This window comes from Trichechus manatus, unplaced genomic scaffold, assembly GCF_000243295.1.
Source record: "Trichechus manatus latirostris isolate Lorelei unplaced genomic scaffold, TriManLat1.0 scaffold00122, whole genome shotgun sequence".
Lineage (NCBI taxonomy): Eukaryota > Metazoa > Chordata > Mammalia > Sirenia > Trichechidae > Trichechus > Trichechus manatus.
This window is the reverse complement of record NW_004444058.1, coordinates 2383985-2396034: the sequence shown is the minus strand read 5'-3', so window position 1 is coordinate 2396034 and position 12050 is coordinate 2383985. Positions and strand designations below refer to the sequence as shown.

The following is a 12050-nucleotide window of genomic DNA, read 5'->3' as shown; positions in this document are numbered from 1 at the left end:
TGTGTGTGTGTCTGTTTGTGTCTGTGTGTGTGTGTGTGTGTGTGTCTGTGTGTGTGTCTGTGTGTGTGTCTGTGTGTCTGTTTGCGTCTGTGTGTAGGGGGTCACCGTGCACCTGGCCCTTCATCTTCACAATGAACAGGTGTCGGGAGGCACAGGAGTTCCCCCTGCTGCTGGGTGTTTAATGTTGCCCAGGTTATATGTCAGATGTGTGGGTTTAAAGCTCTGCGTCATTACGTGAGCTCTGCGTTGTTACTTGAGTTCTGCATCCTATGAAGTGCTCATTTTCACTGATACCTCACAAAATAAAACAGAGGTGGTGCTGAAGAGAAATTTCATGAGAGCCCAGCATGGGGGGAGAACCGTTAACGAAAGGAACAGCTGATGTTCAGTGGGTTGGAACCGCTTGTCCAGGACACTCTAGATCCCTTCAATGAGAGTGGGGTCCCTTGTTGAACGAGGGCTGCCACTTGGACGGTGTCTGCACTTGCTGTTGACTTGTCCTTGTTTGAACTCTGACCCAGGACCCCAAAGAGAGGCTTGGCTGCCGGCCACAGACGGGATTCTCAGACATCAAGTCTCATGCCTTCTTCCGCAGCATCGACTGGGACCTGGTAAAGGCGGCACTGGGCAGTTAACTCCCAAGTGGTGAACAGGGCATGGGTCTTTGCAGTGGGATGGAGTGCATGAGCTGGGGGGCTTGTGAGCCAGGGGGCATGTGAGCCGGGGCATCTATGAACCAGGACACCATATGCATGTGGGGGTGCCAGCGGGCTGGGTGTGGAGGAGCCCTGGGAGGGGCAGCAGCTCTCCCTGTGGTGGGGATCCAGCCACATGCAGCTGAGGCCTCTGGCTGCCTGGACAGAGTGGGATGGACTGAAGGGCTTGTGGCAGATGCCCTCCAGGGCCCCAGAGGGCAGAGGAAGGCAGAAAAGAATGGTTTGGGTACACAGACTTGAGTCCAGAATAAGGAGACCAAGGATAGTGGGGTGAGCCCAAGGGTGGTGCTCTTGGTGATTTCTGCCCCTGGGGTACGGGGGGATGTCTGCTGTGCACCCCTTGTCCAGCTGGTGCTTTGCAGAACCTGCTTCTGGGGTCCCGAGGAGCACTGTCTTTGGTTTCAAGGTCGGTTTCAAAAGTCAGTCACATCCTGTCACCCATCACATTTTGTGGCCAACAAGCAGCCTTGGGGCGTCACCCATTTTGACTTCAGTGTGACAGCTCCCAGTATTAAAAGAAAATTTGAACCTCATTTGTATCAGAATATATAAACATTTACAGAATTATTGGGATATAATCTTCAATATGTGCTCATGTGAGGACAAAAAGACTGGCTAGAGAGCTAAGTAAGTAAATTTTTGAAATTTAGCTTCAGTGAGAACAGAAGAAAGCCTGGCTTTGAGGAAGGGGAGTGTTTCCCCCACTACCCCCTAGAGTGCCTGGGGGCCCCACGTGCACCCTAAACCCCAGGGCAGAGTCGGACTCCCGTCCAGACCCCGGCACGGTCACGTTCTTGTTCAGATGGCATTCGTCTATGAATCTCTGCAACTCACCAGAAGGGTGGGATGGGGTCCCCAGCCTGCCCTGGCCAGTGGGGAACCTTTCCATGGCCCAGCTGAATATTTTAGAAAGAGAGCCTGGCGTCTCTGCTACAGTTGTTGTTGGTAGCTGCCATCAAACCACCTCCGATTCATGGTGGCCCCAGGCACAACAGAATGAAACGGTGCCCAGTCCTGCGCCATCCTTGTGATCATTGGCATGCGCGAGTCCATGGTTGTGGCCACTGTGTATTATGAGTGCCCTCCAACCTAGGAAGCTCATCTTCCAACACTGTATCAGACAATGTTTTGTTGTGATCTGATCCATAGGTTTGTCACTGGCTGAGTTCAGAAGCAGATCGCCAGGCCTTTCTTCCTAGTCTGTCTTAGTCTGGAAGTTCTGCTGAAACCTACCCACCACGGGTGCCCTGCTGGTATTTGAAATACCAGCGGCATAGCTTCCAGCATCACAGCAACATGCAAGCTGCCACAGTATGACAAACTGACAGATGGGTGAGGGACATACATACACTTATATGTGAGCCCAGGTGGGGCGCCCAGCCAAAACGGCTCCTAGTGGTGGTATCTAGCCTATCCTTCTGGGGGTCCCTGAGGACCAGTGGTCTGGCAGTCAAACCGGTGTGCTGCATGAAGTCTCCGTGCTGGACTCATATGCCTCGGGTGTAAACAAGGGGAGGACTTCTTCAGGCTGGGTCTCTCAGTGGTTGTTTAGCAGAGCTGCTGAGGCTTTGGTCACAGTGCCAACTCCTTGCTGGAATGGCCAGCCTCCCGCTGGGCCCAGTGAGCACAGGCAGGCCCTGCAGGAGCTTGCCCACAGGGTCCTGACCACTTGGTGTCCTCGTGACATCCCAGCGCCTCGTGGGCCTAGGCTTCTTCCTTTGGCTGCCGGATGTAGCACTTGAAAAATCACACGTGTAAATAACTTGGGGGATGGGTCCTGTTGTTTCCTATGAGGGATTTTTTGCATCTGCCAGGACCGGGGTCCTGGTAAACCAGCATTGCCCCAGCCTCTCCCCTGGGTTCTGCATGGCCAAGGCTGGTTTGTTTCCACCACCCGCCACCCCAGCTCCATCCACCTCCTCCCAGCTTCATCCAGCTCCTCCCAGCTCCATCCAGCTCCTCCCAGATCTGTCCACCTCCTCCTAGCTCTATCCAGCTCCTCCCACATCTCTCCACCTCCCAGCTGCATCCACCTCCTCCCAGATCTGTCCACCTCCTCCCAGCTCCATCCAGCTCCTCCCATCTCCGTACAGCTCCTCCCAGATCCATCCAGCTCCATTCAGCTCCTCCCAGATCTCTCCACCTCCCAGCTCCATCCACCTCCTCCCAGTTCCTCTCAGCCCTGTCCACCTCCTCCCAGCTCAGCGCCTGGTGTCTATTTCCTCATTACCCCAATAGGAGGGTGTCTTCACATTCTGTTTAAATTTATGTCCTCGGCGGCAGGCTGGTCTGAGTTACCACTGCTGCCTCCGTGCCTGGGACTGAAGTCCGCAGCACCACTAAAATCACAGCACAAAGGTAAACCAACTAGAGAACAAATCCTTGCCACTGGCCATCCCGGGCTTTGGGGAGTACATCATCATAGGGTGTGGTGGGTTCCGGCCAGACATTTGTCCCCTGGGATGGCTTTACACGTGGACACAGCGAGGCTCCTAGGTGGGGGCATGCAATGGGCAGGCGGCGTGGCAGCTCTCACTGGGAAAGACATGCTGGTACCTCCCAGGGCTACTGTGACCACCCACCTCCACTCCCCCCACCCCAGTGCAACCCCAGTCACCTGTGCTTCCAATTTAAATCGTCCATGTATTGGTGTTTTTATAAACTTACTTTTAAGTTTTAATGAGATATCATTCACATACAATTCACTCATTTAAAGTGAACAATTCAGTGGCATTTAGTACACTCACCTATTGTGCAACGATCACCACTGTCTGGTTGTAGAACATTCTCATCATCCCAAAAAGAAACCCTGCACCCATTGGCAGTCACTCCCCATTCCCCCTGCCCCAGCCCTGGCAGCCACTAATCTACTTTCTGTCTGCGTGCATTTGCCTATTCTAGGTCTCTCGTAGGAATGAAATCCTGCAATATATGGTCCTTTGTGAATGGCTTCTTTCACTCTGCATGATGTTTTCAGGGTTCATCCATGTTGTAACATGCTCCAGAACTTCATTCCTTTTTATGGCTGAATAATATTCCATTGTATGGACAGACCACATTTATTTCTCCATTCATCTGTTGATGGATACTTGGGTTGTTTCCACTTTTTGGCTATTGTGAATCATGCTGCCATGAACAAGGGTGTACACGTATCTGCCTGAGTCCCTGCTTTCAAGTCTTAGGGGGTACATACATAGGAGTGGGATTGCTGGGTCATGTGGAAACGCTTTCTGCAGCAGCTGCTCCCACTGAGGGCCCACGGGTACTACTCTCTGGCTGCCTGGCACCCCAGCCCCCTCCCTCTGCAGTGGACACAGCTCCGGGCTGCTAGGTGAGCGTCCTGCTCGCTGTGGGATGGGGCAAGAGCACAACCCACATGTGCTCCTTCCAGACGTCTCCTTCAGCCACCCCTTGCTGACGCTGTGCTCCAGAAGTCCAGATCAGGGTCTTAGCCATGTCAGTTCCTTCCTTGTTGGTAGCCCTGGGGGTTCCTTGTTTCTTTGGCGATCCTCACATAATGTCTGTCTCTCCCGTGTGTCTCTGTGACTAATCTTCTCCTTTATAACTCAGAGGTGATTAGGTTTAGGATCTACCCTACACTGGTATGACCTCAACTGATTGATTATATTACATTAGATTGCGTTACGGAAGGTGATAACGGATGCAACGCTGGAAACGAGCACTCATCTATGCCAGAGAAAGGTGATCCAGCTGAATGCGGACATTATCAAACAATATCATTAATGTCACACGCAAGTAAAACATACAAGATAATTCAAAAACGGTTGCAGCAGTACATTGACAGGGAACTGCAAGAAATTCAAGCTGGATTCAGAAGAGGACATGGAACCAGAGATATCATTGCTGATGTCAGATGGATCTTGGTCAAAAGCAGAGAATACCAGAAAGATGTTTACCTGTGTTTTACTAACTACACAAAGGCATTTGACTGTGTGGATCATAACAAATTATGGATAACATTGTGAAGAATGGGAATTCCGGAACACTTAATTGTGCTAATGTGGAACCTATACATAGACCAAGAGGCAGTCATTCGAACAGAACAAGGGGATACTGCATGGTTTAAAATCAGGAAAGGTGTGCATCAGGGTTGTATCCTTTCACCATACTTATTCAGTCTGTATGCTGAGCAAATAATCTGAGAAGCTGGACTATATGAAGAAGAATGAAGCATCAGAATTGGAGGAAGACCCATTAACAACCTGTGATATGCAGATGATACAACCCTGCTTGCTGAAAGCAAAGAGGACTTGAAGAACTTACTGATGAAGATCAAAGACTACAGTCTTCAGTATGCATTACACCTCAACATAAAGAAAACAAAAATCCTCACAACTGGACCAATAAACAACATCGTGATAAACAGAAAAAATATTGAAGTTGTCAAGGACTTCATTTTACTTGGATTCACAATCAACACCCATGGGATCAGCAGTCAAGAAATCAAACAATGTATTGCGTTGGGCAAATCTGCTGCAAAAGACCTCTTTAAAGTGTTAAAAAGCCAAGATGTCACATTGAGGACTAAGGTACGCCTGACCCAAGCTATGGTATCTTCAATCACCTCATGTGCATGGCAAAACTGGACAATGAATAAGGAAAACTGAAGAAGAGTTGATGCACTTGAATTATGGTGTTGGTGAAGAATATTAAATATACCATGGACTGCCAGAAGAATGAACAAATCTGTCTTGGAAGAAGTATAGCCAGTATGCCACTTAGAAGAAGGATGGCAAGACTTTGTCTCACGTACTTTGGACATGTTATCAGGATGGACCAATCCCTGGAGAAGTACATCATGCTTGGTAAAGTAGGGGGGCAGCGACAAAGAGGAAGACCCTCAAAAAGATGGATTGACACAGTGGCTGCAACAATGGGCTCAAACATAGCAACGATTGTGAGGATGGTGCAGGCCTGGGCAGTGTTTTGTTCCGTTGTGCATAGGGTCGCTATGAGTTGGGACCGACTTGATGGCACCTAACAACAACAACAACATGGAAGATGATTAGTATGTTACATTACATTGCATTGCATTATGGAAGGTAATCTGCTATACCGAAGGCTAGCTGATGTAATCACATGTAACTACTCCATGGCAGCAACTAGACTAGTGTTTGGCCAAACCACTGGAAACCACAGCGTAGCCGTGTTAACACATAGAATTAACCATCACACAACCCCCCCATGAGCTGGGTGGGACGGGTTGTTTACTCACCACCTGTTATGGATTGAATTGTGTCCCCCAAAAATGTGAGTCAACTTGGCTAGGCCACAATTCCCAGTATTGTGTGATTGTCCACCATTTTGTCATCTGATGTGATTTTCCTGTGTGTTGTAAATCCTACCTCTATGATATTAATGAGGCAGGATTAGAGGCAGTTATGTTAATGAGGCAGGACTCAGTCTACAAGGTTAGGTTGTATTTTGAGTCAATCTCTTTTGAGATATAAAAGAAGTGAGCAGAGAGACAGAGGGATTTCCTACCGCCAATAATGAAGAACCAGGAGGGGAGTGTGTCCTTTGGACCCGGGGTCCCTGTGCTGAGAAGCTCCTAGACCAGGGGAAGATTGATGACAAGGACTTCCCCCAGAGCCCACACAGAGAGAAAGTCTTCTCTGGGAGCTGGCACCCTGAATTCGGACTTCTAGCCTCCTAGACTGTGAGAGAATTTCTGTTTGTTAAAGCCATCCACTTGTGGTATTTCTGTTCTAGCAGCACTAGATAACTAAGACACCACCTGTCACCAAACTAGCAAGTCCAAGTTGTTGGCAGGTTCTGTGTTGACTGACCCCCTTACAGATTAAACATACATGTAGTAGGAACTGTTTTCCTGGAGGAGCCTCCTTGACACAAGCTGTGGTTTGACTCTGCCTTGGACGACCAAGCCAGTTTGGGTAGATCCCAGTGTGCAGGTCAACAGGATGGCTCAGTGCTTTGAGCATGAGGGCTTCGAGGAGGAAACACTTTGGGTCATGAACCTCTAGGACGTTCTCTGTAACCCAGTGGAGGAGGCGTATGGGACACGTTCTGAGAAGTTCAGTGCAGGGCTTTGTAAGAGCTGGGGATCCTTCCTCCCAGCAGGCACCCTCAGGTTGGGTCCCCACACATCAGCACCCCATGTTCTGGAGTCAGTGCTGGTGCTAGATGTCTGGAGAGCCAGACCAGTTCTTCTCCTGCCTGAGGGGATTTTAGGAGTGGCCCTTTACCTTCCCTGGGGCTGCCGGCATCCCTGCCCCTTCCTGGGTCCCTTATTGCTGCAAGTCCTGTTAGAAGAGTCCAGTTCAATGGGGGAGGATATCAGGACAACCCCCAGGTGGATGATGGGAAATTCCCTGCCCAAGCGAACCCAGAGGATGGACTGGGATGGATTGGGTAGGGTGAGGAGGGAGGCAGGAGACCCCAGGTCAGGACTGAGCATGTGTGGCTTTGTTTTCTAAAGCACATTTGATGCTGACATGCCCTCGAGACTTCCACATGGACACAGTGGGCAGCAGCCGGATGGCCAGCCTAAGTCTAGCTGTACCACTGACAAGCAGCCCCAGGCAAACTCCTTGACCTCTCTGTGCCTTGGGGTTCCTTGTCTGTAAAATGGGGATGGTGGTAGTGGTGATATCAATGGCGGTGGTGATGGGTGGTATTGGTGATGGTGGTGATGGTGATCATGGCAGTGATGTGATGATGTTAATGGTGGTGGTGATGTGGTGATAATAATGGAGGTGATGGTAGTGATGATGGTAGTGGTGGTGATGATGACGGTGATATGATGGAAACAACCTCAAAGGGTTGTCATAAGGAATGAATTAGATAGTATATGTAAAACCCTGAGAACCAGCTCTCCACAGCTGTCCACTGCAGGCATCATCATCATGGTGAGCAGGTTTGGAGCATAGAGAAATGAGATTTAAACGTGGAGTCCTCACTTCCCAGGCATGAGTGAGGCCAGCCAGAGGTGGTTCAGAGTGAGAGAGACACGAACTGGGGACTAGGCTGGCTCTGGAGGACTAGCTGGGCAGAGGAGGGGGACCCCAGACGTATGGGGAGGTGCTAGAGCTAGGGGAGGGAGAAATGCAGGGTGAGGAGCAGTCCCGAGGTGGACAGCAGCAAGTGGATGAAAACCTTGTTCAGGGGCTCCAACAGATCGTCACCCTCACAGCACGAATCTGGACCTGGGCAGTCCTGAGGTGTCAGTCAGCGGCTCCGACCCAACTCTTTCCTCTTCTTTGCTCAGCCATCCTTGGTGGGTTGCCTTGTCCTCTGGGGGCTCCTCCTGCCCCGAGATGGAGCCACGTTCCTAGCAGACAAGGGCTTGAAAGGACTTGAGCTTCCTTCATGGCCCCCATTTATTAGTGAGAATGCCTTTTCCAGAAGTCCCCCAAGACTTGGCCTCACGGCTCTTCAGCCTGAACTGCCCCCCACAGGGGACATGGCTGTGCTGGACCATCACTGGCGGGGGATGAGGCTGCTGCAGACTGTGTAGCACAATCACTGGTCACCCTCTGGGGCGCGGCCAGGTGCCCCAGCCCTCCTGAAGGACATGCTGCCTAGAGGCAGAAAACACCGTCAGGTTCTGTGAGCAAGGGGAGGCAGTGTGGCTGTTGGGTCGCCACTAGCAGTGTCCACCCTGAGCCTGGAGCAGTTCAGGAGGATGCTGGACACTGCCATTTCCTTCACCAAATCTATGAGCAGAATGCTTCCCAGTACTCCAGTCTTACTTGAGTTTGTGCTGTTATGTTTGGTGTCTCAACTCCGAGTCCCAAAATGGGGAGAAAGGAGCTATCCACTCAGGCAGGCTGGTGAGTCCTTTGCGGTGTGGCTGGTGCTCTCCTATCTGGCAGGTTGTCCCTTGTGGCGTTGGACCGGCTCTGCCGTCCTAGGCGAGGCTGCAGTTCCAAGAGCCACTCCCTGCCCCCAGGAGCAGGCAGTCTCACCTACATTCCACACAACCTGGAGGGAACCCCACCCACTTGGGATACCTGGGGCGATCCACTGTGTTAGTTAAATAGCTCTGAGCGTGCAGGTGGGGGCCGAGGCTGGCTTCTTGCCTCTGTGTCTCCCCTCCCAGCCTCACATGGGCTGATGTGGAAGGGATGTCCCTGCTGGCACCGGGATGGCAGCTCCCCACGGCAGGGACTGGTATCTCACCGACTGCTCCATTGCCATTCTTGGGAGTGTCGTGGGTCCTTGCTATTCCCTGACGTGTCATCCGGGCAGAGCGGGCACGCGATTCCCCCCCATGGCACCATCTTGGCCCTAGAAGCAGTGTGTCCACAACCAAGGTCTCAAGCAGCCCCCTTTCCCGTGCAGCGTGCATTACCGCCAGGGACACCTGCGTTAGAAAGGTGGTGTGTAAAGAGTCAAGAACCAGTTCCCTGACAGCTTGGAAGGGGAAAAGGTACTACAGATGGGGGGTCATCCCGGCCGCTTGTGAGCGCCCGCACATGGGTGGGTGGGGGGTGAGGGTGGGGTTGTCCCACCCAGGAACTTCATGAGAAAGGTTTCTAGGATGTAAGAAGTCAAAAGAAAAAACACAGCCAGCCTTGGCCAATTCTGGTGGGGTGGCTGCTGGAGGTAGTTGATGCCCAGGGTCAGAGAGGGTGCTGCGGGGGCGGTCAGGGTCCTCTCCTCCATCCAGGCGTGCAGCCTGCCTCCTGGCCTGTTTTCAGCTCAAGCAGAATTTTTTTGACTTTGGATAGTTCCTCCTCTATTTTATGTTTTAAGATAAAAAGCAGCATGTTGTCATTCAAGTACTAAGCATATGTAAACACTGAGTGTCTTCCCATTTCATTTTGCGGTTTGCATACACACACAGACTAAAGCCGGCAGAGGTTACAGCCCTGATCAGACGTTTCTCGTGTTGTTTTTCCAAGCTGGAGAAGAAGCAGGCCCTCCCTCCATTCCAGCCGCAGATCACGGATGACTACGGCCTGGACAACTTTGACACGCAGTTCACCAGCGAGCCAGTGCAGCTCACCCCGGATGATGAGTAAGGCCTGCTGGAGGGGGCGCAGGAGGGCCAGGGCTCCCCGTGCTGAGCTGACAGGCAGGGTGACAGTGGCCCCACGGTGATGGCCCTGGGCATCTGGTGTATGTCACTCTTGGCCAAAGTCAGCATCTTTTAATTTCCTACTATGGGTGGTGCAACAGTTAAGTGCTCGGCTGCTAACCAAAAGGTCAGCAGTTTGAACCCACCAGCAGCTCCCCAGGAGAAAAGACCTGGCGATCTGCTTTATCAACCATTACAGCCAAGAAAATCCAATAGGGCAGTTCTACTCTGTCATATAAACCCGGTGCCCCCGAATCGATTCCGACCCCTAGCAACCCTATAGGACAGAGTAGAACTGTCCCATAGGGTTTCCAAGGAGAGGCTGGTGGGTTCGAACTGCCAACCTTTTGGTTAGCAGCCAAGCTGTTAACCGCCATGCTACCAGGGCTCCACTCGGTCATATAGGGTCACTAAGTCTAAACTGACTCTATAGCACCCAACAACTGTGCGTTTGGCGTGAGGAATCTTATATGAGGGGCAGAAACTCAGGGAGATGTTCTTGATTTCTCTCGTTACTGTCTCCTTTGCCCGAAGGGACGTCATCAAGAGGATCGACCAGTCCGAGTTTGAAGGCTTCGAGTACATCAACCCCTTACTGCTCTCCACTGAGGAGTCCGTGTGAGGGTGTGGCGACCCTGCTGGGGACATACCGTGTGAATGACCCTTTAACTTTATCCTTAACCACAGCATATGCATGCCAGGCTGGGCGTGAGGCTTGGAGTGCGGCCAGGGAGGGACATGCACCGCCAGGGCCGCGGAGAGAGGTGTCTGCGGGCGCCCTCCTCTGAGAGAACAGTCTTGGCATCTGGGCCTGACAGGCCGGCTCTGTGCGGACAGAATCTGCTTCTTGTGCCTGTGTGACACGGCGGAGCCGCGGTTCCCATGTGCAGGAAGAGGCTGCCCTGCGATTCTGAAGGTGCACACTTTCTAGAAACAGAACTTGGTGCGCCAACGACTCTTCCAGGAGGGCGAGCTTGTAATGTCCCGGGGAATAAAGTGTACCTATGATGTCGAAGCTTCCTTCTGATGCCTTTTTTCCCCAGTGGCACATGCCGGGCACCCCAACGCCACCCCCACACACAGAGGAGCTGTGCTTGCTGTGCAATCAGATAAGAGGTGGGGGGACAGGAGCCTAAGTGCCTAAAGGGACACCCCGTGATAGAGAATTTGTACAAACACGGAACATTTTCTAAGTCCCGGTAAGTTCCTGTTGTTAATATTTAACAAGTATTTTCGTACAGCACGTCACTCACCTGAAGTCACCCTTCACCAGACGGGCACCGCTGGCCTTGGCCGGCACACCGGACTGTAATGGTAAAATTGGACCCTAGAGGTTTCAAACACATGGCTCACCAAAGCGCCCACAGACCAAAAACGAGAAAACCGAAACTAAACCTACACAGAACACATCTCTGAAAACACGGAGCGGCGCCTACGTGACGTCTTGTGTTATGTGTGGGAATTGGGGGGGATGTTTTTATGAGGGATAATACAGTATTCGGAATGACAAGACTTACAAGTATGTGTGTATGATGGGCCCCAGGAGTCCCTGGGTGGCGCAAATGGTGAATGTGCTCAGCTGCTGAGAGGTTGAAGTTCTAGTCCTCCCAGAGGCGCCTTGGAAGAAAGGCCTGGCAGTCTACTTCCAAAAAATCAGCCATTGACAACCCCATGGAGCAAAGTTCTACTCTGACAGATATGAGGTCACCATGAGTCAAAGTCAATTCAATGGCACCTGGGTATTTGGGGCCCTAGCTTAAAGTCAGACAGTAAGCTTAGATACCCACAGACACCCCATTTTCCTAGCAGAGCTCACCAACTGCTTCTGTGACCTGCCGAGGTCATGGGTCGCTCATTTAGCCTTCTTCCTACATGAGGGGCAGCTTGTAGAGCCGAACCGTGGGTTTTCTAAAAAAGGAGGGTCTCCGTGTTTGGATTTGTTAGAAGTCCCTAACACATCTGCTATGGCGACTGCTGCCTTTTACACCCTTTGCTGTCCAGGTGTGCAGGAGGGTGTTGCCTATGGTGGGGACCCAGGCCCTGTCCGACCTCGAGCCAAGCCCCTCCCTGAGGCCTGCGCAGCACGCAGCCACACACCAGGCCACTCCACCTGACTGTGGGGCTGGCGGTGCGGGGTGGAAGGTGTGGTGGGGAAGGAGCAGAGAGATCCGGTGTCAGCGCGTCCCTGCGGGGCCTGTTCACAGCCAGACGCTCACACACAGGCTTCTCAGGGTATGGCACTGTGTCTGGTGCTGAACGTGGCACCTCGG

At 51.9% G+C, this 12050-nt stretch overlaps 1 protein-coding gene across 3 annotated transcripts in view; it reads left to right on the top strand.

The window, feature by feature from the left end:
* Positions 1-10853, top strand: part of PRKCZ (protein kinase C zeta) — a 135258-nt gene extending 124405 nt beyond the window's left edge. For 2 of the 3 annotated variants that reach the window (XM_023738708.1, XM_004384325.2), the window contains 3 exons: positions 522-611; positions 9605-9720; positions 10315-10853. In XM_023738708.1, the coding sequence (XP_023594476.1) occupies positions 522-611; positions 9605-9720; positions 10315-10402 (294 nt within the window). In that variant the 3' untranslated portion in view covers positions 10403-10853. The remainder of the gene's footprint in view (positions 1-521; positions 612-9604; positions 9721-10314) is intronic. The other variant, XM_023738707.1, reaches the window with a different exon arrangement.
* The last annotated feature ends 1197 nt before the right edge of the window (positions 10854-12050 follow it).